Source organism: Vidua chalybeata, chromosome 3 (genome assembly GCF_026979565.1).
Source record: "Vidua chalybeata isolate OUT-0048 chromosome 3, bVidCha1 merged haplotype, whole genome shotgun sequence".
NCBI classification, from domain to species: Eukaryota; Metazoa; Chordata; class Aves; order Passeriformes; family Viduidae; genus Vidua; species Vidua chalybeata.
The window spans coordinates 17,321,543-17,346,432 of NC_071532.1; the positions used below are offsets into that span (position 1 = coordinate 17,321,543).

The following is a 24,890-nucleotide window of genomic DNA, read 5'->3' on the forward strand; positions in this document are numbered from 1 at the left end:
CAGCAGTGAGGCCAGTTTGCACATGGACTGCACCTGGGTCAAGAATGCATGTTATTAAAGAAGGCAACTCCCTTGGCAACCACTTCATTCTTCAAGGTGATAGCCCTTGGGCTTCTCAGTGTCTCTTATTGCATCAAAGGTCCTGTTACATGGTGAACGGAAAGGTTGTCCTCTTTCCATGGAATTCTCCAGGCACCATCCCTTGGGTGAAGAACTACGGACCTTCTATCAGCACCTCCTCTAGCAAGCTCTGCATCATCCTCTCATCATGCATTCTGCCCAGCCCAGTCTTGTGTGCTCAGACCTCTCTTCAGCCCCAGAAAGGGCAGGAACAAGGGTACGTGCACAGCGGATATGTTCAACAGTGAAAGAACTGAAGTACAGAACAAGTAAGTAATTTCTCTTCTAGAATTCACCTCTTCCCCTCAAGGACATTAAAGCCACCTTCCTCTCAAGCATAAAAGGCCAGCTAAATCACAGGCCCAAATGGTGCTTCAGCAGAGATTTGCAGCGGGAGCCATTCACCACTGCAGGGTCCTTCTGCTGAGAACCATGAAAGATCAAAGCAAACTCCCCAAGTGAAATGCAGTGAAATGTGTCAGTGTGCAAAGGGGAGAGTGAGCAGATGTGTCAGAGACAGGACTGCTGGTCTCCAGAGCCAGGCTACCTAGCTAGGCATGGTGCTTCATGAAATACACTTATTCTTGCATTGAGTTTCCTGCTTGGTTTAGTTTGCTTAATTATTTGTTTTCACAGATAGCACTGGTTTGTGCAATCATTTTCTTTGAAAACGGAATTCAGCTCATGTTATTTCACCTAACTGGGCTGATGTTGAGTAAAGCAAAAGTTGTTTTGCTGACAGCCCTGGTCCCCAGCCAGTGACTGTACCGGGGATGTTGCCTCAGAGAACAGTTGTCTTGTCCCAGTGTCAGGTGTGTCCTGGGGCCCCAGAACAGCACTGTGCATGGCACTGGAAGGCATAAAAACGAACCTTCCCAAAACTAATGGCACACAACTCCAGCTCTGGCATAAAGATATTTTGGATGGGCAGGATGGCTTTTTGCCATCCAAGCTTCAGAGTCTTGAGCATTAAAAGGTAAAGTGATTTAAACATTTCTTTAGTTCAGGGTAGAGAAGGTTTTGGGGCTTTTGCAACTTTTTAGAGTATAAATGAGAAAAGGAGATGGAAAAAATGGCATGCTGCTGTTTCTAAAGGGTGAGGGAAACGTTATTCTAACTGGCCTGCTTCTCTTGTATGGGCAAGCTGGTTGGCTCGGGACATGGGCTCTCCACATATAAATGCATTCCTGTAAGAGCTGTTTTATGAGTCACTTTCAGTGAAGACAAACTGTTAGGTGCTTCATAGCAAATGGCTTTGGAGCAAGGGCTATGGATTTTCCTTTGCTAGGGAAGTGGCTTGCTCTTTCATGACTGCTGCTGCCTCACATTGCAATGACAAGAGAGCACTGCCCTGCGCAGGTTTGGAGCACTGGCCTGATGGTCCTGTGCTGTCCTGCAACACAAGTACAGATGGATGCTTGTCCACCCACTACTCAACTCTTGTGAAATGTCCAGGAAGGGGAGGGGATAAACCTGCACTGTGTTTTCAGCTACCAGGATAGAGACAATATTTTAGATTCACTGGTGATTTACAAACTCATATCCCTTCCTCTGTCCGTTGGCCCTTAAAAGAGTTAATATTGTATATTCGGGAATACAGATAATATTGAAAAGCAACTTCTCTATCGAACTATAGATGTCAAAAGCTATGCTCTTTGACCTACAGTTTAGTTCCAGAAAAACCACTTATTTTCAGATGAGCAGAAAATAAGCTGGAAATGATGAAACTGATCATGTGTTTGAACTTAATTTTGTTGATGGATGGCATTTGAACGAGTAGCTGTCTCTATGGTTTTAGTTTTAAATCATTTGGGCTTTTAATATTGACCTTTCTGTGAATTAGTGACATCAGAAAACCTATTACCCAATTCAGATTTTGCCAATCTTCTTCAAAAGCAGTTTTATTTATGAATATCTTACTTGTAAGAAAGGAGGCCTTTCTGACATCTCAGGCATTCTAAGCCTTGGCTACATTTTGTTCTACTGGTGTAAGTGAAGTTTTCCCAGAACTGACACTAGTGAACTGTTGTCTCAAGTTAAAGCTGTTTCAGACCAAAGTTCCTTCCTCCAAGATTTGGCTTCAGAACTCAGTTTTGAAATGCTAAGAAGAAAAAAGAATTTGGGAAATTTTAATTAGCAAGGAGGAGGCCGATGAGTTTGCCCAAGGATGAGGAAGGCTCTCTCTCAGCTTCTTTTCTCAAGAAATGCTGTACGCCCTGCATTTCAGTTCCAGAGCTGAGAAGAGCTCCCTCAGGAGACTGAGAACTGGAGAATTTAGGAGCCTTCAAACACATTATTTGCCCTTATTTTGATTTTTAATTAGTTGGGGTACTGCCCAACCTTTTTTGGGGTGTGAAGGTGTGTTTCTGGGCAGACAGCCACCAAGGTGTGTGGGCATCTGTGGAGTCTAATGGCAGAAGGAATTTAAGAAAACTCCCCTGCTTTGACCAACCCAACATGCTTTCATGAAATTGCTCACTGAACTGTATTCAATATGCTCTACTTAAGATCCTCACAAAACTGAAATACAATCTTGTGTAAACTGCAATTGAAAAGAGTTATAAAATTTCCATTTATCCAAAACAATTTGTATGGTCTGTTATTTTTAAAAAATTGGATGTTTTTCGAGTATAGAGCTAGACACTAATATCCCTCTGAGATGGAAGCCTTGCAATTGTATATATGGTTTGTGGTTTACACATCAGATAATAATCTAGCATAAGTATGAAAATTTAACTGGCATCCAGCTGCAGATTTTATTGGAGCATCCTTTGGTTGGGGTTTATAGCCCACACAATTGAGTAGGCAGGATTTCCTGAAGAGATCAGGTCCCAAGTCCTTTGTGGAGGTGAAACTGGGATGATGATGAGTTACTTGTGGGAAAGGGGGTGGGAGGAAGAAGTGGTGCAAGGAGGTCTACAGTCACCTGTGGGGAAGTTGTGTTTGGGGAGATTCCCTACCTCAGACCCTAATTACTGGGGAAGAGACACAGGTATTGTTTTGGTACATATACTTTTCACATCCCTCTGGTACTTTGGGATAGGAAACCACAAATAGCCAGTAGCTGCTCTTTGGCTTTTCACTCCAGGGAAGTTGTACCTCCCAACCCCACACACGCCCCATTTTTCATTGTAGAGGGGCTTTTGGGTCTCACCAAGCAAATGAGAGGAGGTTGGGTCAGCACTTGTTGCCTGTGTGGCAGGCCTTCTGTGGCTTCTTCCTTCTAGGGGAGCACTGGTGAGTGAGTGGCCAGAAAAAACACATGACTGGTGGCAAGGTGTGCTTGTGATCCTGTCCCCACGTCCCCAGAATTTATTCTGACTGTCAGATCTGTGGGCAGGAGGGAGTTTTTTCTGGATCAGATGGACACCACTGGTTGATGTTTGCTACCTTTCTCCTTGGTGCTACTTGTGGTGATAGTTGTGTGGGGCGCTGGTGCAAACCACAGCCTGCCACTGCCAGGACTTTGGAGAGAGCCTTGCCCTCTTCCCTTTCTGTGGTGTTATGTTTGTGGTATTTGGCCTTTTCTACATCTCTGAAGTGTGGTGAGAGGTGCTGGGGGGACTTTGAGGCCTATGGAATGCAGAAGAGGTTCTTTGTGGGTTCCTCTGGACTGAAGTCCTGTTTGCTTATCTTTGCAGTGGACTGCATATGCAGAGGACTGTCCAACTTCTGTGTCTTTGTTATTGTACTCATTTGGTGCCTCACAGAGGTTGTTCTGATTTGATTGTTGAATAGATTTGTTTATTGTTCAAGTCAATATTGCTAAATGCCACTTGATTTGCAGGGGAGGGATAGGCATACTTTAGTTTTATTTTTGTTTGGTAGTTACCAAAATGTCAAAATCTGAGATCAAGCCATATCTCCTTCAGCAAGCAACATGTGTCTAGCACCTGGGACAAACATCAAGTGATCAACCTCAGACAATAGAACAGTTTTCCTGAAATTAGCATTTGGTTCTTAGACCCATAGCCATGAATAACACCCACTTCTTATGCTCAGAATGCAAAATATGAGCTCCAGGAGAAACAATAATAAATGAGCCCAAATGAATTCTCCCCTACAGGAAATGATTTAATAAGTAAGGCTGCCCCATCAGATACTTCTCCAGGGAATGTGATGTAAGTGTAAGGTGAAGTACTATCACAAAAACTGTGTGTGTATACTCCTACCAGATCTATTAGCCAGGGAAATATAAGTCAGGGTCAAGATGATCATATCCTTAAGCTGACATTACATATCATTTTGGCAGGCAGAACTGTTTTGTGTTTCTTGATCTCTCTGTAGATGTTAAAACAATCCTGCTGACGGTTGAGGACCTGTCCTGTTACCTCCACTCACTTGGCACTGCCTCTGCTGCTTACTGCAGAAGGATGATACAAAGATCCAGTCAGTGACAGGAAGACAGACAAAGAGTAAGGAAAGGGATGCAACTCCTTATAATATGATGTGATTATTGACTATGGGAAAGTGTCCGGGGAACAAAATCAACCCAGAAGGACAGAATGAGTGATGGTGCTGTGCATTCATGAACATTTTTCTCTCTTTCCAGAAGCTCAAGATCTTTGGGAAACTCCTGAGTGACAGAGGTAAGTGAAACTGCCAGTGGGTGGTGCATGGGCATCTCTAATGCTTGCAGATCCGAGCTGAGCACTGCCCTTACCCATCACATGTATTCTATTTACATCACAGCAGAGGGAGCGTCGGCAAAGCATCTCAGAGGAGCAACCTTTTGTTATACCTACAGCTGCTCCCTTCCCTGATAGTGCAACTGACACAAAAATAATCACAATAATAAGACTCACACAGTTAATTGATTCACCATTTTGCAACCATTCCAGCCATAGCTGGGTTACTGCATCTTGTGTCCCCATGATTTCTTACAGGGAAAGAAACACCTGAAATACCTCAGGATGTTTAGGATTGGTTCACCTGGCTGCTTCTCTCAACAGTTCACTCCATTCTGGCCTTTTATCCATATCTGCTAGAAGGCCATACCAACATGTCGATTTTTCTTGTGCTGTCCTCCATGCTCTGCGCTGAGGGACTATATTTGAAATCAGTGAGTGAGCTCTGTGTTAAGAAATAGCTCTGGCACTAAAATGCTTAAAATTACTCTTTGTTTCTCTGACTTCTCTCCTAATTTGGATTATCCCCCCGGACTTGCCCACAAGATGGAATACTAATATTGTTTTGTTTAATTTGTTTTTTGATGTCCACATTTCTCACATTTCCTATTCCAATTTCAAAGTGAGTCTGAGCTCCTCCACTAACATTGCTCCGGCTGTTATTTTGGGGATCTGAGAGAGGGGATTAAAAATAAACAAAGTGCGGGTAATGCGTTTCTTGCCACAGATTCTCTTAGGCAAGTCAGTAAGGAGTTATTGACATTCGTTTCTTTTCGGGTTATATAGAGGGATTAGATGAAGGGTATTACTAACACAGGTCAAGGTATTAAAATATGGATGCCTAAATTTAGGCTCCTAATTTTGTATATTGAGCCCCTAAATAAGGCTTGATCTTATGCCCTTTGAAGTCAATGCCAAAGCATTGACTGAGTTCAATCTGCAATATGAAGTCCTAAATTATTCTTAAAAGTTCTCAGCATCTCACAGCTCCAAATAAGCAATTACCCTGCCTCTTTGCAAATCACATGTCTTTCCTTAAGTTCCTAAACATGGGGATTGTGCTTTTAGGTATTCCATATTTAAAATCCTGCCTGTGGATGCTTTCTGTCTCAGGGGCCATGGACATGGGAACATAACAAGGCTACTGAAGCATAGCTGGGACACAGATAGATCTGCTTTTTTGGTGAGCAGTGCTTAGCACGAACACTGCGGATTCTGTAGCAATGTCAGTATTTATTATGGTGTAAAGTTAACATGGAAGGCACATGAATGTCCTTGCTGGTGCCAGAATTCAGCAAGTACATGACCATTTGCACAAACTTCGCATACACTGCTCTCCTGGTAACAGGATGTTGGCAGGTGGGAAGATCACAGGATCCAGATGAAATATAAAACGAGATGAGCAATCCTGTAGTGGTAATTTTAGAAGCTGGGTTCTGTACATTATTTACAGTACATTGTAGCTTTACAGGGATAAGGCTGCCCCTTGCCACTTGTGGATTTAATGTCTTCTGTAGAGTTTCTGTGGAGGACTTCCCTCAAAGCAGCACCTGGAGGGATTTTGTCCATCCAGAGGAGTGTTAGAATTGGAAGTTATTTGCAGTAGAGCTACCTTCATTCATAGAACACTCATCTAGCACGAGGAAAAAAGGCACCTAAGACCTTCCACCAAATAAAAGGATTGAGTGAGTTAATCTGCTTGCTGCTGGTCTGAAGTGCAGAAGCCTGGCATAAAGACAGAACTGTTCACAGTGAACTGGGACAGAGTCAAAGTGGTTCCTGCCTCCGGGAACTTTAAATTGGCTTTACCTTCAGTTAATGAAATAACCCCTCTTTTTTGTGGCGGACGTTGAATTCTCCCTGTCTCTTGGAAGGTACTTCTGGCAATTGTATCATGAATATGGGAAGCTCTGGTTATATTGGATGGGTATTTGTTTCTTCAGAAACCCTCTACAACAATTTGTAAAAAAAAAATACAGAAAAAGCAAAGGAAAAGGGATTATTTTGCAATGTTTGAACAACACCCACCACTCCGCTGTAAGAACATGATCCTTGAGGAGAAAGGTTTATATTCTCTTTCAGGCTTCAAACTGGGCTGGATTTCTACCCTTGCCCAGATGGAAGGCTGTGGGTACAAGGGGTGTGGGGTGTGACTTGTAGCTGGGGCAGTGGAGGGGCCAGATGGGAGCTGCTCCTTGCTCAGATAGACCTGTCACTCATCTCCCAGCCTTCCTCAGGATCAGTGTGACCAGGGCAACATCCCCACATACTGCACCAAGGGGTGACACAAAACCTTTAAAAAATAAACAAAGAAACGAACAGGTCTAAGATCTACCAAAAGCAAAGATATGGTTTTTTTTTTTTGGGGTGGGGGGGGGGGGTGGGGTTGTTTCATGTGTTTGTCTCAGCCAGCAGGTGCCTCTATAGAGCCAGTGCTTTGCCTGTATCACGATGAGTCCGTGGCACAGCATTGAAATACCTGCTTTTAAATGACAATATAGCCTTTTCTTTCTTCAGTGTCTTTTCCCCTACCCCTTCCTCAAGCCCATGGTGAGCCCGGGGATCTGCCAGTCTGGACTTCCACTCCATCTGCTGCATAAGGTCCTTGGAGGATGAAAGCAGGAGAAAGATGTATGCTGACACACACATATTGTTACTATGTATGCCGTATGAAGAAATATTCTGTGTGACAGGAACCAAGTAGCTCAGATGAGGAATGCCCGCACCAAACTCAGCGAGACAAGGCTGCTTCCTTGCTCTTCCAATACCTTCTCAGAAAGCAGGGTGGGGTTTGTCTGGCAAAACCTTCACCCCTTTGGTATGACACCCTTCTGCACACCCGAGCACCACTCAGCCAGCACAGGCAAGCCCCGGAGGCATGGGAGAATACCACTGGGTTAAGAGAAATAAAACCCACCTGAGGATAACGCTCCTTCAGCCCTGTAACACATAGGTGCTAAGAAATCCCTGTATCTGAAAAGCCATGTCCTGGGGGTGGTCAGATGATGGGTGTGATTACAGTTTGTCCCTTGCCGCCCCTCTCCCCAAATGGCTCTGCTGGACTTTGGAACAATTCCCACGGGCAAAGTGAATTTTGACCCGAACACGTATCCATCGGCATGGCAGAAAGCGCGGCGAGAAAGCAGGGCAGGGAGCTGGGTTCGAAATGCGCGAGCCGCGGGGCTACGGCTCTGGCGTACAGAACCGCGGGGCTACGGCTTTGGAGGGCGGGGAGGAGGCCGGGCCATCTCCGAGGAGGTGGGACTTGCCGGAGCGTCTCTCCCCGTGGCCGCTCTGATCAGTTGCAGAGTGCTGACGAGCGGCGGGCGGTGGGGCGGGCGCTGCGCGGAACCGCCGCTGGAGTGCGCGGAGCGGGACTGCCGCCGCGCCGGGGGCGAGGAGCGCACGCCGCGCCGGCGGGGGACAGCGCGCCACGGGAGCAGCCCTCCCCGGGCACCGGGACCTGCTGTTAGCTTGCCGCCTTGCTTTATCCTCTCGTTTAATTTATTTTTTCTTCACCTATACTTTGATCCGCTGGGATTTTTTTTTTCCTCCCTTTCGTACAGAGCCTTCCCACGCCCCAGTTCCCTCCCTCTCTATCCAGCTTGGATTTTTTTTTTTTTTTTCATATATTGCTATTCTGATTTTTTTTAAAAGCGGTGGACAGAGAGAGGGAGAGACAGTAACGGAGAGGACAAGAGGAAAACGCTCTGTTCGTCCTTTCCGCCACCACCACCACCCCGATTTGCGGAGAGGGGTCGGGCCGAGCGGCGGCGGAATCAGCCCCTTTCCCCAAGGAGGCGACCCCGGCTCGGGGAGCCGCCGGAGGCAGCCGCCGCGAAGAGGGGGCGCAGGAAAAGAGATGCATTGAAAGTTTCCGCGCAAACTTTGCCGTGAGTGCGCGAAACCGAGCGAGCGCGACGCGGGTGCCTGCCTGCCCCGACGCGGGGAGAGCGCCGCGGACGGGCGCCGCTGTGGAGCTCGGACTGCCCGGCGGCGGGGGCCGGGCGGCGGCAGGGCGGCCGCGGAGCCTGCGCTCGGCCCGGCGGAGCGCCCACGGAAAGCAGCAGCAGGGGCCGGCGGAGAGCCGGGCTTATGGAGGGGTGAAACCGGAGACCCCGAAGAGGAACCCCCCTTACCCCGCAACCTTTCGCAGCGCCCGACCGGCGGCACCCCAGGAGGCGGCGGCGGGCACGGAGGAGGCGCGGGCGAGAGCGCGGCGGGGCGGCGGCGGCGGCAGCGGGGCGGCGGCGAGGCGGAGCACGGCGGGCCCCGCTTCGCGGCGTGCGCCGGCAACCATGAACTTTCTGCTCACTTGGATCCGCTGGGGGCTGGCGGCGCTGCTCTATCTGCAGAGCGCGGAGGTAAGCGGCGGGACGGGGGCTTTTGTGCCCCGCGTAGCGGAGGGGGAGGGAAGGCAGACGGCCGACAATACTTTCGCCCTTTTTTTTTTTGCTTTCTCGCGCCCCCCCCCTTTGCCTCCCACCTGCTCGGTGCGGTGCGGCCGCGCCGCTGGCGCCGAGTACGGGTGGGTGCCCGTAGCACAGACACGTGTGCGTGCGTGCGTGCGGTGCTGCAGCGGGGGGACAGCGGTACCCGGAGCTCCGCGGGGCCCCGGGGCAGCGGCAGCGCCGTGCGGAGTGCCCGCGCACAAGAGCGCGCCCCGGCGCGGGGCTCCCGGCGCGGCGCGGCCGTGGGGTCCCGCCGGGGCGCGGGGCAGGGAGGCAGCGCGCTGCCTTCTTGCATCAGCCTCGGGTCTCCTGACATTGCAAAAGGTTGCTTCGACGATATTTGCCTTGGGTCCCAGCTCGGGTTCGTGCCGCCGTGTGGAGTTCAAAATGCCTAGCTGGAAAAACAAATAAGAGATCAAAGAGGACAAAATGGATCCAGAATTTCTTCCAGATTGGGGAAAAAAAAAATCAAAATATAGATCTCCTGCACCGAGATTACAAAACCAAGGATTTTTCTCTTCCTCTTCAGTCACTTTTACCTCATTGTCATTCTTGAGGAATTAGAAACCAACTCTTCCTCCTTTCCTTTTTTTAAAGAAAAAAAGACAGCTTTCTTTGCAAGCCTGTCCTATAAATCTGTTTTCTAAAGAGTCAAGAGGGCTGTGTTGCCAAGAGATATTAAGGGGTTTAGACAGAGTGCCCACGTGAAAGTGGCTGTTCGTGAGGCAGGCATGGATTACGTTTTAAAAGGTTTTAACAGGTTAGTTCCCTCCTGCCATTTCTGCTCGGCACTTGGAGAGAGCGCGGGCCAGATCATCGCCCACAATTGTGAAAATAAACGTCCCTTGCAAACTAATCAGTTATTCACATTGTTTGTTCAGCACTGATGCTGGAAGGCAACTCCCCAATTAGGAGCCATTTCAGCTGTAACTGAAGTCATGCAAGCACTGCACGCTTTGTTTCTAGCCTGTTATATCTCTACTTTATCCAGTGACAGCCGCACGTTAGGCTGTGCTCGGCTGTGCTCGATGGGAACTGAGGCACACTCTCACTTCAGTGTGGCACAGAGCAGCTCCCTGCTGCCTTCCTGCCAGATTTGGCTGGTAGGACAATTGTTTCTGCTCTCCAGGAGTTTTTCCACTGTCACCCTGAATAGGAGTTTCTTTGCCTCCCAGCTCCTCAGTAAAATTGTACAGTAGCATCTGTTCCCCACCTATAGTATAGACAACTCTGTATTGGTGTCCAGTGATAACACCCTTTAACCCTCCCCTTGTTCCTTTTCCCCTCCCCTTCCTCTTCCCCAGAAGAGGAAACGGCAGATCAGGTAGAGCCGAGATCTGTCTGTCCTCATAAAAGCCTCATGTTGCCTTTTCTCCTAGGCTGGAGGATGGTGCAGATGAGAAAACAATATAATGATGGAAATAATGGTAGGGAAGAAATACAGGAGTCTGGGGGGAAATGTTGCAGGGACAGACACGAGAGATAGCTAGAGGTTCAGATACCTGGGTGATGTGGGCTATATAAGTGCTCAGGCAGATCGACGGTGAGATCTGCCCTTCGGTTCTGTCCTTATTTGTCCGTTGGTTGTTCGGGCACCACAGTGATGGGAACGTTAGAAATACCAGCAGATCTCACGTAGGCAGCTTGGTGATGACTCTGAGCATGGCAGAAGGCATGACACAGGACTAGGGTTTGTGCTTTGATGATAATATTTATCTGTCTCTCAGGCTGATCTATCTAGCTTGCCAGGCACATTAGAGAGCATTAAATAAAAGCCCTGACAGCGCCTGAGTTGGGGAAGCAGGGTCCAGCGTGTGTCAGGCAGCTTTCCTGGAAGTGAAGGAGAAGGGATGAAGGAATCACGGTGCTCCTCCGGTGAGAGTTCAGGGGGATGACTCCTTACTGAGGTAGTTGTCATGGTTGCTCCTGCAGCAAGACTTAGATTGTGGGAAAATGTTTCATGGTCATGTCTGGGCAGCACTGATGCTACAAGTGTCTGCCTCCACTGGTGGTGATAGCCTTTCCATGCAGGCGAGGGAAGGAAAGGCACTTTTGCAGTGCCACCCTCCCAGCTGATTGACTGTGCTGCGCGGTGTCCTCACAGTCCTCACAGTCCTCACACACCACGGGATTGGAGAGGCTGCATTGTTGTCCCACTTCCAGTCCTCTCTTTCCTAGAGAATGGGGAACAGGTAGTTATTCCCCATCTTCCTTCATCTGTGGTCTTGCTGTCAGCCTGGTGACAGGTCACTCCTGATGATGGTCTGGGAGCTCTTCCCCTCCTGCCCAGAACAGCAGAGAGACCTGGATATACCAGCTGTATTGCCATAGGGAAGAGGCAGTGATCAGACACCAAGGGAGGGAGAACAAGCCTGTGACTAGACTGTTAATGATTGCATACCCACCAGGCTGCCTGCCTTCGCTGTGCCTCTGCACCACACCACGATGGGGAGCCACCAGAACCTACTTCCACAGCCCTTAGGCAGGTGGGATGCAGCAGGTCACCTTCCCCAGAGCCGTTCTGTGCTCTGAGGACGGGCTGGAAAGAGGAGCACTCCTTTGGGAGCAGGGGAGACGGACATCTGAGGGGCTCACTGATTCCTGAGCAACCCCAAATCCATTCTCCTGTCTGTTCTGTCAGAGGTCCCTTGGCTGTGCTGGCAGCTTGCAGGATTACTGAACTCTGTTTGCTTGTACAATGGAGAAGGAGTGCAGTGAGTCCCATTCCCCCCCCCCCCCCCACCCTTAAGCAGAAAACACTGAGAATTTCTAGTGCCTAAGACGAAAAGTGCCTTAACTCCTGTCCCAGAGTCCCTCTCAAAGTGGATGGATTGTTTGTTCCAGTCCTAAACAGTTACAAAGCTCTTTTAATGAGCCTGCACAGATTAGGGGGAGGGGAAGGGAGAGAAAGAGTGCTGGTGGTGGTGGTGAGGGGGGTGATGGTTAGAGAGGAATGACTTGATTAACCTTTTCTCTCCCTTCAGAGAAAAGCTTCCTTTGGACAGGGACTGAGGGAGAAGGGAGGCAGGGAAGGTACAGACATGTGGATGGTGTGAAGTGGGTTCATTTGTTAGAGAAGGTTTTACCCCACAGAGGGAGGGATGTGCATTTGCTACAACCCGCAAAGAGCACAGAAAGGAGCTTCTTCTATCTGCCCCATTCCTGGGCTCATTTATCCAACTCTCAAGGCCAGGCCAGGGGTTGCTTCCACACTACTGTGAAATGTTGAAAATCTATTGGAAGGAAATTGTGTTACAGAACTGTTGGGTAATGCCAAAAGCCAGCAGAGGAGAGCATGACCTTCAGGCTCCTACCGAAGGGCACAGTTGGCCTGCTTGTCCTGAGGAATGTTTCTGGTTCCCCATGTCTGATACATAGCAGACTGTTTTGAAGTGAGGCACAAGGCCCTGCCTCACCTGCTGTTCTAGTGGATGTGCTTTGAGGGCTCTAGACACAGGTGAAAGACACTGCTGAAAGGGCAGAAAAGTTTCTTGGAATAGTGAGCAGAGAGCCTGTTACTGATAGTTCTGGGAAACCTTTCTAGTTTCTGCTGAGAGCTCCCCTGGGAAAGCTCAGAAGCTTTTTGCCCACTTTGCACTGATCTCATTTCCCATCTTTGGGGTCAGATCACGTCCCAGGTCCAGGTGAGCACTGCGAGAGTGTTCTGGCTCCTGCTCCACTCCATCAGGGGCAGGGCAAGGCACAGGTGAGTAGTGAAAGCATGTGTGTGGCTTGCTTCTGCTTCTCATCACTTGTGCAGACGGTGTGCTTGCATGTGAGGAGGCAGTGGGCTTGGCAGCTGGCTGGGTAGTTTTGCATAGAGAATGAGTAAAAATTACCCTCAAGGTGCCTCCAAGCTAATTTTGCTCAGTCTGTCATGGTCATTTTGTGTATGAAACAGAAATTTGTCTGTGAAAAGTCTTGGGGGCGTTGTGACTTGAATAAACTGACTTGGCTCGTGATCCCCTTCCTGTGCCATAGCAGATTGAGGCTTTTCTGCCCTTGATGCGGTTTTCTTTTTACCCATAGATTGTCAGGCACTGAGTGGCTTTGGAAGGCTGCTGCAGCCTCTGCTGCCTCCATTTTGTTTGTGCTGTTGCAGTGACCTTCACACTTCAGGAATGAAACTGTTTCTAGGAACCTGCTTTTTAAAGTGTTGTCACAGCACTGAGACTGGGCACACAGCCCCCCTCCTCCCCAGAGAAGAAATAGATCCACACATGGGGTAGCTCAGGTCTGGGCTGCCAAGTTATGCCCAGGTATAGAAAGACTTTGATTGAAATGGGAAACAAGTTAGGTCAGGGGGACCTTAGACAAAGGGAACTATGCACAGACACAAAAGAATGTCTGGGAGAGGGGCTTCTAGCTGACTCTCTTGCCCCCTCCTTTTAAAAGCTGACATTTTCGGCTGCTTGGAGGATGGTGCTGCCCTGTGTACAGGATTGCTTAGAAGACCATAGGTGGCAGATTCCTGTTGTGAGCTTGGGGTGGACTTGGCCTTAATTCAGTTCTGTCTTCAGCTACTAGATCAGAGGGCCTTTTTCTAAGCCTGAACACAGCACATTGCTGACAAAGCAGTATTTTGTATGGATCCCCATGCTTCTTATGGGCTTCTGCTGAAAGGCAGCAGGTTCTGGGGTGGATGGCATCACACAGGTGGCAACATACCTCGGAGAAATGAAGAAAGCTTGGCTTTTTCCATTTTGGTTTAGAACAGAACAGCAGGGGGAAGCCTGACTTGGCTGGAAAGTTACGTCAGAGCTAAAGCCCTCACGAAGATCAGGAAGAGTGGTGTTCTTGTTTCACCTGGAATTAAAAAGACATCCTTAGTAAAGTGGTGTATTATTTCTCCATACCATTTTGGGGGTGGGATACCTGCCACCACTCCTGCCTGCATCAGTGCTTTGGAAATGTCCCTAGTCCCAAAAGGAGTGACTGCAGAGCTTGCAGCCTTTTCGTTTTTGGCCCAGGGGAAGCTGTGGAGCGCAGGAATGAGATCCACGCAGGGGCTGGGGACTGGGACCACTAAGGTGAGGAGGACGCGTGTCGTCCTCCCTTCCATCCGAGAGGAAGAAAACCCGGGCGGTTTGGCGGCGTCCGTCGGCAAAGTGGTGCTGTCACAGTTAATCGCCCTGACACCCGGCCAGATGCCGACACCTCCGTGGCCACCACTGCTGGGCGACAGACGTCTGTGACACTGAGAGGGGAGCGATGCCCTTCCGTGCCTGGCCGCCCTTCTCCCCCCTCTGCTCTCCCGGGCCAGATTCACCTTTACGGGGAGAAGCGGTGCCCGGGTCCACCGGTCGTGTCGGCAGCAGCAGCAGGTCTCCCCGTTACTTCTCTCCGCCGGGCTCGCATTTGCTCCGGGTGTTTGCCCGCGGTCACTGGCAGCAGCTCTCCGGGGACGCGTTTCTCCCTTTGGGGCGTCTCTCGGGCTCGGCACACCGCCTTGCTAGCCCCGTCGCCCAGCCCCGGGGCCGTCCCGCCCCTGCCCCTCTCGGCTCCCCCGGGGGACGGGGGAACAAAAGGTCCCTCTGTGCCCGCCGTGGCGGCCGGCGGGGAGCGGCTCGGCCTCCCGCCGGGGCTCCCTCCGCCTCCTGCCCGGCGGGGCGACGGGACCGGGACCACCGGGGCCCCTGCCCGGGACCCCCCCGCGCCGCGGGACCGCGTCACGGTTCCGTGTTGTGACTGATTTTCTGTTGTCTTTGCAGTTGTCGAAGGCTGCGCCCGCCCTGGGGGATGGGGAGCGGAAACCCAATGAAGGTAAGCGCGAGGCGGCTTCCCGGCGGGCGGGGACGGCCGGGGACTGGGGGAAAGGAGCCCCCGGAGCCGCCGGCGGCCAACACCGCCACCTCCCGGGGAGCGGGACCGGGGGCTGCCGGCGGGAGGCGCCGCCGCCATCAACCCTTTCGTGGCGGCCGCGGCGCCCCCGCCCCACGCCGCGGGCCCGGGCCGGGCCGTGGGACCGGGGGTGGCCGTGGGGCTGGGCTCCGGGGCGGCCACGGTGCCAGGGCGGGCAGCAGGGCTGGCCCAGCCCGCCCCTGGCTTACCACAACTCAGAGTGAAACTGCGTGCGTGCGCTGGTGCACATACGCACGCTCATTTATATATATATATATATATATATATATATATATATATATATATATATATATATATATCTGCACACACACGGGCACACACAAAGAGCTGCGTAGCGGCGAGCAGTTTGCTGGGGATTCGCCACAGTGCTGTAGGAAGGGATTTGTCAGATTTTGCTGCCCCCTTCTTTCCCAGCTGTGCTGGTGATGCCCGGCTGGGGCCAGGGCTGATCCCTGAACAAAGGCCAGAGCAGCCCCCAGACGGCAGGTCTCTGAGGAAGAGAAGGAGAAAGGGGCAGTCCAGGATGATTTTCTCCTCATGCCTCCCAGCAGTTTCAGGTACCCCCACAGTCTGGAGATTGCTAAGCACTGTAAAGAGCCAGGCTTGAAAAATACACCTTTTTATTCTGGTTTGGGCTAGCAGACTTTGCACATTCAGGGAATGGCACTCTAGGGTTCTGATCGGTTCTGATGGGTTCTACTAATGGGTTCCTGGTTGTCCAGTATGGACAGGACCATTGCCTGACAGGGAAATAAGGTGGTGTCTCTGCAGCTGCTGTGATCTTGTGTCTTTCCCGTTGCCCAAAGGCCAGGGTGTGACAGTGTCCCCTGCCTCGTTGGTTCATGCAACTAAATGTAGACCAGAAGGGCAGTCAGCCCCTGGGTTAGTCAGGGATATCCCCTGTGAGCTCCCTGTCTAGTGAAGCCCTGTGCATGTCAGGAGATTGGCTTCTGTCCACAGTCCTCGGTTCAGCAGTGGGATAAAAGGGCTGTGAACTTCGAAACCTTCAGGCTGAGGTGATCATCGCCTGCTTTAAGACCATTCTGACCATGTTTTCCCCTTACCTGCATGGCAGAGTAGATCACTTGTTGCATGGCAGGGTCTGGCAGACGTCTTGCAGGGTCCCCACGGGCTGTGACCTTCAGCGTTATTCCAGCCAGAGGTCAGCAGAGGGCTCCAGCACTGTGGGCCCAGATTGCCTTTTTTTTTTCGTAGCAGTCAGTTTCAATTTCTGTAACTTTATTGGTGTGACAGACTCCATGTGTGTTGCCAGAGGTTTGTGGCAGGCTGTGCTTGGGATAGGTGTCCATTTTGTGCTGGCAAAATTTCTGATTTGCTGGTGGGCTGCCGCCTGTTGCGCTTGACCCTTGCTCCTGCTGAAGTCAACAGAAGAAGGTTCAGTGACTCCAGAGGGATCAAGATGGAGCCTGCTGTGAGGCTTATTTTGGTAACCAGTTCTCTGCTGTTGGTAGAATAGAGTTAGTGTCCTCATCTGTGCCATTTGTTGTGCCCAACAAATCCCTCCTGGGGAGGGAAAGAATCAAACAGATTCTTTCTGTCAGATTCTGTCACAAGAAGGCTGATGGAATTGCAGGAGAAGCTGGTCTGGCAATATAAGTGGTGAGACTTCGGTGTTATTGTCCTGGTGCTATTTCAGGTTCTGCAATGTAGAGACATCTATGAAATAGAAGTCAGGACTCCTGGCTCTACTTCTGTCCTGTGGTTTGAACTTAGAGGTCCTCTCTCAATACCTCAGTTTCTCCTCTGTGAAAAGCAGATGATGACAGGCCTCTGTTACCCAAGGACAGTTTTGTAGCTCCTTCCTCTGAAGCTCTTAGGGGCTTGGGCTGAAAGATGGGTTTGTGTCTTTGGCCATTTTATGCTTTCTCTGAGATGTCAAGCTGTGACAGGTTTTTATTTGGGATGGACTTACTCTGGTTGGAGACTGTTATTTTAGCTTCAGCCCCTACCCTTTTGAGCTCAAGAGAGGCTTCCACATGTTTTGTGGCACAGGAAGTTGTAGAGGAGTCAGACAAATACTCTTTGTTTCACGGGAAAAGATTTTCTGGTATAAATAAAGGAAACCGCCAGCACTTGTGGCTGCACTTTTATTTTCAAAATAACAGTGTGTCTGTATTGCTGCTAAGCCGTTGATGGGGGAGGGAGACAAAATGATCAGAGACTTTCTCCTTTTCTAGTCCAGCATATTCTCGCTCGACTGCTCCAAATTTGAACTTAAACTCTGCCTTGAAGAGTTAATGTGGGTCCTGTCTAAGTTTTAACCTTCCTTCCCCCACCATTCACAATGAAGAACCTCTGACTCAAATCTGGAGGTGTTTTGCAGGGTAGGAGTGTGATTTAATTGTGGGATTAACTTCTAACGTGGGCTGAAGCCCAGATTTCAGGAAGGGAGCAGACCTAGTGGTGTTAGTCCTTCGGTGACCTTCCTGTGCTTCCCCATGAAAGAGACCTTCCATTTGTGACACAACCAATGGAAAGGAAGCGCAGGCAGAATCAGCCCAGCAAAGTGTGCAATATAACTTCCAGCACATAGGAGTAAGTGTAGGTATGGTAGAAGGGGCAGGGCTTTGCTATGAGGTTGACTGTACCTCAGTCATGTGCTCCGGTTTGGTTTGGGTGGTAGCTGTGCAAATGAGCTACAGAGTGTTGTGCAGTCTCCATGTGAATGCTCTGTGTCCAGCAAAATAAGGCAATGTGCCTTTTGTGGCAGGATTTTCTGACTGGCAGCTAGGGAAGGATTCCCTGGTTCCTTTTCAGAGGCTGATTCGGACTTTGGAAAACCATCATGTGTTAAAGTAAAGGTAGAAACTCCCAAATTCTTCATGTGAACTATTTAGTCCCATCAAATCTCTCAGATATCAAGTATTGTCAGGGTGCAGCTGTGAAAGTAAAGGCCCTGCAAAAGAAGTTGAATGTACTCTTCTGGGGCTGATCTGTAGTCTGGTTTCTCTAGTGTAATCCAAATGCCTGGGTAGTGCAAATATTTAGGAAAGCATGACAGACACCAGTCAGCTTCACTTCACTTTTTTACTCTCGTTTTCTGCCTCCTTTATGCCCCAGACTGGTATGGTGAGCAGCATTTGATTTGCACAGGTAACTGGTGCTTTCCCTCCCTCTTACTTTCTGTCCCTCCCCTTGACGTAGGTGTGTAAGCATTTTTATTCTGAACTATGTCTTTACTGCCAGAGTTCTCAGATCCTTTGTCTGGCACAGTGTGAATAATCAACAGTGCAGTTCAGCGTCTATCTTTGTGCCCGCAGAATTTCCCACGTATTAAATTGTTCAACTTGTTGGAACATAGGCAGTGACTAAGGTCACTCCAAAGGGGAACAGGAAGAAGGAGGTAATCACAGACAAGATAGGAGAACCGACAGGACACATACGGCAGTTAGGGGAGGAGGGAAGAGGAAGGGAAGGAACAAGGAACAGAAACATTGTCTTCTAGACAACGAATACCAACAAGCAGTCCATGCCTGCCAGGCTACATTTCCCTTTCACAAGCCACTTTCTCTTTTAATAGCTGCTCATGCTCTCTGACACTTCAAACTCCTTGGAGGGCAGCTCCTCCCCTCTTGTACCCGCTCTCAGGACTTCAGCACTATGGCACTGTCAGCCCCGCATGACCTAGAATTAACTTTCAACAATTAACTGCGGGCTGTGAGCTCCAAGCCCTGCAGCTTTTGCATTTTTGTGGCAAAGTAACCTTTATGCCAGTTTGTCACAAGTTCAGGGCACTTTAGAAGCACTTACTGGAGACCATTATTTTCCATGATGCAAGCAGTTTGCTCTTATCACTCTGAGTTATCAACCTTGGTGCTGGAGGACTCTGCATACTGTACAGGTGGATCATTGTGGTGCATAACAGCAAGGGGCAGGTACTGTCTTCTTGGGCATACTCTTACCCTCTGCTCCATGTGAGACATCCTCTGTTGCCAGTGTGGTGCTAGAGCTAGGAGGCCTGGAGGGCTCCAGGTACTCACTGCCGTACTATACTAGCACCTGGGGTTTGTGTGTGTGTACTTATCTGTACTATCTCTCGTCTCTTTAAATCTCTCCAACCCTTGACCAAGCAGCAAATGAAGCTTTGGCAAGAGACTGGGAAACATTGAGAAATACTTGTGAAATCAGTGCAGATCGCAAGCAGTTAGTGTTTGCTCCATTTGTAGGGAAGGCATGGGATAATGGCAGATCCACCCTGTTCCCCCTCCCACACTGTCTCATTGTGGTTCAGTAGCCAAATATATAGTCTGGTTAATCCTGGGGGTGTTGTGAGCCTACTTTCAATCTTTCAGTCGGTGGCTTGGTTCCTCAGTCTGGGAAAGTGGTCAGTGTGGAGAAACGGAGGCTGTGACTTGTAGTGGATGCTGTCATGGTCCATGGTGACCTGCTGAGGAGGATGTTCTGCATGGCCAAAAGAGGTAGATGACAGGAAGGGTGAAGATGCATAGCTCCATAGTTCAGAGCCTCTGCTTGCTCTTAGAAGTGTCTGTATGCTGAGGTCTGTACAAAGGATGCTTCTGGCTTTAAAACCACTGGGGCATCCACTGACTGTTTTGAAAGGGAGTAAAGGGCAAACCAGTGAAGGGCCTTAGTCCAGAGCGCAGATTATCTGCTGCAGCTTCAGGTATTTTTTTGGCTGAGCTGATATTCTTAGTGGCAGCATACCAGGAGTATGGGGAAAAGCAGAGAAGAGATGTGGGGAAGAGTCACCTGTGGCATGCATCATGGTACCAGGAAGACAAACAGTGGGGCTCGCTTGTCCATCTTGCCTTTGCCCTGAAGCAGCTGTAGGAGGAGATTGTCTTTTTTCCTTCCCACTTGATGTGTGTGTATGTAGAGCACAGACAATGGATTTAGGCCTGCAAGACTGTTAGTGAAGAGCATAGGGTAGTTGTGTTGCAACTGTCTGGCTCACTGTAAGGGGTGACACGCTAGACATTCTTGAGCTAAGTTTTCATTAACTTATTCCCTCCATTCCTCTTTTAGTTATCAAATTCCTGGAAGTCTACGAGCGCAGCTTCTGCAGGACTATTGAGACCCTGGTGGACATTTTCCAGGAGTACCCTGATGAGGTGGAGTACATATTCAAGCCATCCTGTGTGCCTCTGATGAGATGTGCGGGTTGCTGCGGCGATGAGGGCCTAGAATGTGTCCCTGTGGATGTGTACAACGTCACAATGGAGGTGAGGGTCCAGCTTGCAATCTGCCATGATTGGTTGGAAGGAAGCAAGACAGCCATCACAGCCGCTCCAAGTCCCAGCTCCCAGCTAATTTAGAGGAAGTGCAACCTACCCCAGGGAACCTCTCTTCTGACTCTGGTGCTTTGTGTTACACCACGCAGGGTTAAAAGATTAGTTGCCTATGTCTATTTAAGGCTAAGAGGAGAGTCTATTTTTTGGCTTCTGCCCAAATGCAGTAGGTAGGAGCATGCAAAGGAGCACTTTGTGTTTAGAGAATGCAAAGGAGCATTTCTGATGGTGTTGTCTCCCAGTTCCCAAAGAAGATACTCCTTTGGCCCTTGCATGCCTTAACTCTACACACAGCTGTTGTTCTGAAGGCAGCTGAAGCAGGGCAAAAGAGGAGAATCTGTCAGTATTCTCTCCTGAAGGGCATGTGACGTCAGGCTGTACAAACAGAGCAGGGATTTTGGGTCTTTAGCTACCCTGGCACAGCAAGGGTTAAAGGGGATCTAAGGAACAAACTGTTCTATGTCAGCTGGAAAAGCCTTTCTGCCTCTGGGCTCTTCCTCCTTTGTTTGGAGGCTGCTGAAGGTGGTCATGATAGCAAAGGCTGGGCCTGTGGGGAAAGATGCAAATTGCTTTAGAGAGCTTAGTTACTGCCCTTGTCTGTAAGACTGGATCCCAGCTCTTGTCCAAAATTGTGCTGGTGCCCATTACCCATAACTCACAGCTCCCTCACCTACTTTCGTCCCTTAGCCTCTTGAATGGCCACTGTAAATATTGCTGTCAATTTTTAATATCAATGAGAGATGTGTAGTGCTAAGTGATTAACCAGCAGGTCCTTTTACTTGAAATTTGGGCTGTGTTTGAACCCTGTTGGAGAATCTGCCTGTGTCCTTTCATGATTCCCCATATTGCTTTTCCACTTGCAGGCTCCAGCCATACTAGCTTGGTGTAGCTAGGAATGGTTTTATTCCCACCATTCCTTGCTGAATTACACTTCTTGACTGGTATGCCTGCATGCCTTTAAAGGGTCAGAGGCATAAAGGCAGATCTCTAGAGCTAATTTTCCAGCCATGTTTGGCTTAAGAGAATGTAACAGTATTCCATAGCTTCTAAATAACTTCCTTGAATATACCTGGGGCTGGGGTCTGGGTGATGTCTGCCTTTGCAGGACTCCTTTAAACACAAATCTCCAGATTTATTTTGTGTGTCAAGTTACTGAGAAAGTGAAATGTCAGGGAAGGAATGGTGGCTTAAGGAAAAGGAGTTGGATTTGGAATTTTCATTTGGGACCTTTGTGTGAGACTAAAGCATGGCTTCTGCACAAGCAGGCTGGATGTTCAGCTACTGTCTGTCCAGCATCAGCCAGGGAGGGCTCATTGAGGACCTTGCTGTGGTGGTACACTCTCTCCCATGCCTGTCTCCAAGGCAGTCCACCAGTGCTGGCACTGGGCATGCACGAGCAAACAGAGCTTTGGCACAAGTCTGGCGTTGCTGCTCGCTTGTGATCAAAGGCCTTCCCTGACTGGGAGAACGGGGCCTCAGAGCTAGCTCGAACTCTGCCCTGCTCTTCCCAGGAGCACCTGGGGTGTGAGTGCTTTGCTGCACAGCAGCCTGATTTGGGGCTGTGAGCATGAAGAGTGAACAGGCAGTGACCCTTTCTGTTTCTTTCATTCCAGATCATGAGAATTAAACCTCATCAGAGTCAGCACATATCACACATGAGCTTCTTACAGCACAGTAAATGTGACTGCAGGTGAGAATGGAGCAGCACGGGTTCCTCTTGCAATAAAATTACTCCGAGCCTTTCCTTTTTTCTGCCACTGGGTTGGGACTCTTGTTCAGACACTTCTGCAGCCTTCTTGGTTGGTTTGCAGTGGGATGACTGAGCCTGGGGAAAGAAGCCCTCTGCTGTCAGGGCTTTTCCATCTCTAGCTATCACAGGTGGACAGTGCTAGCCTGCATCTTGGGATCTTTTTTGCACTAGCTACCAGCAAGGGTCAACAGGGGAGCAAAACCACTTTGAGATGGACCACTTAACCTGTGCCATGGGCATCCTTCCCTGGACTTGGTGGGAACTGGGGATAATACCAGAAGTATATGTGAGAAGCTCTCTTCTAATGAGGCCTTTGTTCTGTCTTTCTCCACAGACCAAAGAAAGATGTCAAAAACAAACAAGAAAAGTAAGTGACAAGCTTTTCTTCCTTTCTCTTTTGGTGGTTGGTTGGCATTTCCTGTCCCCACTGCCCCTTGCCCTTTTCTTTGGTTGGATATACTCACTTTAAGAAGGTGTCTTTGGAAATGGCATATGGTACTGCATGGGGCGGTACTCTGAATCCATTCCAGGTGGTCACAGAAACCCAGATCTGATGGTCCTTCCTTCATACCCCAGACGTGGACCTTGCATGACCCATGGCCATGGCAATCATTCCTAATGCTTTTTCCCCGAGTCAGGGAAGTCCCACCATGTCTGTCCTGCTGGAATGGATTCAAGGTGCAGCCCCCATTCTCCCCTTCCCTCTTCCTGGGGTGTTTCTGGTTACTGCAAATTGCTGCCTTTCTTTATTATTAATTTTTTTTCTTGCTGCTTGAGTGAGTACTTGCTGGCTTCTTTCACAGCAGCTTTGGTAGGAACTCTGCTGGCTACAGGGAGAGGTGGAAGTAGAGGCCTGGTGGAGGCAGGACTGATGCCATGCAGGATGTGACACTGGTTTTGTTTGGGTGGGGACCTGGGAGGGTGTAAAGGGAGGTGGATGTCCTAGCTGGGTCTCGGTGAAGGTTTTCATGAGGGGTTTTTTGAATCTGATGGATTTGCTTTAGTGGCCTGAAGGAGGTTAAGTGACGCCTTCCCTTTACTTCCTCCCCAAAGTAAAAATGTTGTGGAAAGTAGAAAAATAAGCTCTAATCCTGCAGTAGTTGCAGGGATGAGCATAAAATACAAAACAACATTGAAAAGAAAGAATGATCTCTCTGAGTGAGAGGATCAGCTGGACTGCACATGACTGGAAAAGCAACTCTGCCATTTAGTGGTGTGGAGTTTGAGAGGAAGAAGTGAATATTTGGAGATGAGACTGAATCTGAGACCGAGGGAGCAAACAGGAGAGAGAGCTTCTTTCACCCCTCTCCTGGTGGTTGTATGTTTCTAGCTGCCTTCCAGCCTCTCCTCCTCACCCTGGAAATCTGCTCCTGGCTGCATCAGACTGTGTGCAGCCAACAGTCCTCTCTGCACAGGGCTGTGTCGGGGACCGTCAGTCTGTGTGGCTCTGTAGTTTGAAGGTGTGCGAGAGTTTGGTCTGTGTGAGCTCTGGTGAGGATGGGGTGTGGGTGTAGCAGCCAGCTCGGACTGTGTTGCATTCACTTTTCCTCTTCTAACAGCACCTTGCCTGCTCTTTGCTGGTTCTGCACTCCCCAGGGAAGGAAGGGAAGGGATGGGAGAGACTGGTGTGCTTTGATTTGTGCCGGATTGAAAGTCTTGTTATATTGGTACCCCTCTCCTCCCTTCAGGTTGATTTTCTTCCCCTCACCGTCTCCCTGTGACTCCTGCCTGACATGTAGGGCAGAACTGGGATTGAGCTGGTGCTCTGACGCTCGTTCCAGTGAGGCGACTTGAACAGGGCCTAGGAGACACCTATGGTGCTTTCTCTTCTGTCCCTCCAATTCCCTTTGACAGCTCTCTCCCGAGGTGGGCTGCACCAGGGAACGAGGGAGCCTTTGCTGAACTGCCTCAGAGCTGGGACTCATTTGCCTGACAAGCCCTGGTGCTTTGCCTAGGGCCTTCTCCTTGCATGTCTCTCCCTTGCTCCTGTGCTAATGTGGCTCAAGGAGCAGTACAGGCTCCAGCCTCCCTCGCTCCCTGTGCTCTCAATGGACCGTAGGGATCCATGGTTAGTGTCCAGGACTGCATATCCTAGCCCCTGCCTGCTCAGCTCCTGCCCAAGAATCAGAGGCAACTGGTGAATTTTTCAGAATGGAGTCAGTACCTTGGCTTCATCTGGTTGTCTGTCTGGCAGATCCATGTGGACAGTGACAGGAGGGGAGAACTGAAAGCTGCTTGCTAATTATCTCCTGAGTAAAATAACTAGGTCAGGACATCCTCTTCCCCCTCTTTACCCTTCGGTACTCATGATAGAGGCTGCCAGAAGAGATGTTACAGACATCCAAGTAAGGTCTCCTGGAGTCCTCTGAACCACAGGCAGGAGGTGATGTGGATAAGCAAAGCCTTCAGGTTGGATAGCCCTCTCTGGGATCAGATCGCTTCCCTTGTCTGTGGAATGCTCCCATCCCAAGGCAGGATTGCCACCCACCCTGCAGCAGAGCTATTGGAGCTCAGCTGCCCCCTCCTAGGCCCAGTGCTGGGCAGGGCATCAGGTCAGAGTGGTTTCCTCCTCCCTGAAAAGAGTCCTTTCACTCAGGTTGCCTTTTGTCAGTCATTGTGCACCTGTGCTTGTCGCCTGGAATGGTTGTCTGCACTCACCGCGGTGGCGTGATGCTTTCACAAAGCTTTCTGTTCCTTCTCCCTCTCACTCCCTGCCCCTTTCCCACTGCCTCTCTCTGGAGGGGGCAGGTGCCCTTCTGAGGTTCCAGCAGATCCGCCTCTGCTCGCAGCAGCCTTGCAGGAGGTCTCT

General features: G+C 49.8%; 1 protein-coding gene across 4 annotated transcripts in view; it reads left to right on the forward strand.

Moving 5' to 3' along the window:
- Positions 1-921: 921 nt before the first annotated feature.
- VEGFA (vascular endothelial growth factor A) overlaps positions 922-24,890 on the forward strand; it is a 30,546-nt gene continuing 6,577 nt past the window's right edge. For 2 of the 4 annotated variants that reach the window (XM_053937944.1, XM_053937945.1), the window contains exons 1-5: positions 8,406-9,112; positions 14,911-14,962; positions 20,069-20,265; positions 21,945-22,021; positions 22,416-22,448. In XM_053937944.1, the coding sequence (XP_053793919.1) occupies positions 9,047-9,112; positions 14,911-14,962; positions 20,069-20,265; positions 21,945-22,021; positions 22,416-22,448 (425 nt within the window). In that variant the 5' untranslated portion in view covers positions 8,406-9,046. Of the gene's footprint in view, positions 1,097-4,407; positions 4,536-4,672; positions 4,710-8,405; positions 9,113-14,910; positions 14,963-20,068; positions 20,266-21,944; positions 22,022-22,415; positions 22,449-24,890 lie in introns of those variants that run through there. The other 2 variants (XM_053937946.1, XM_053937947.1) reach the window with 2 other exon arrangements.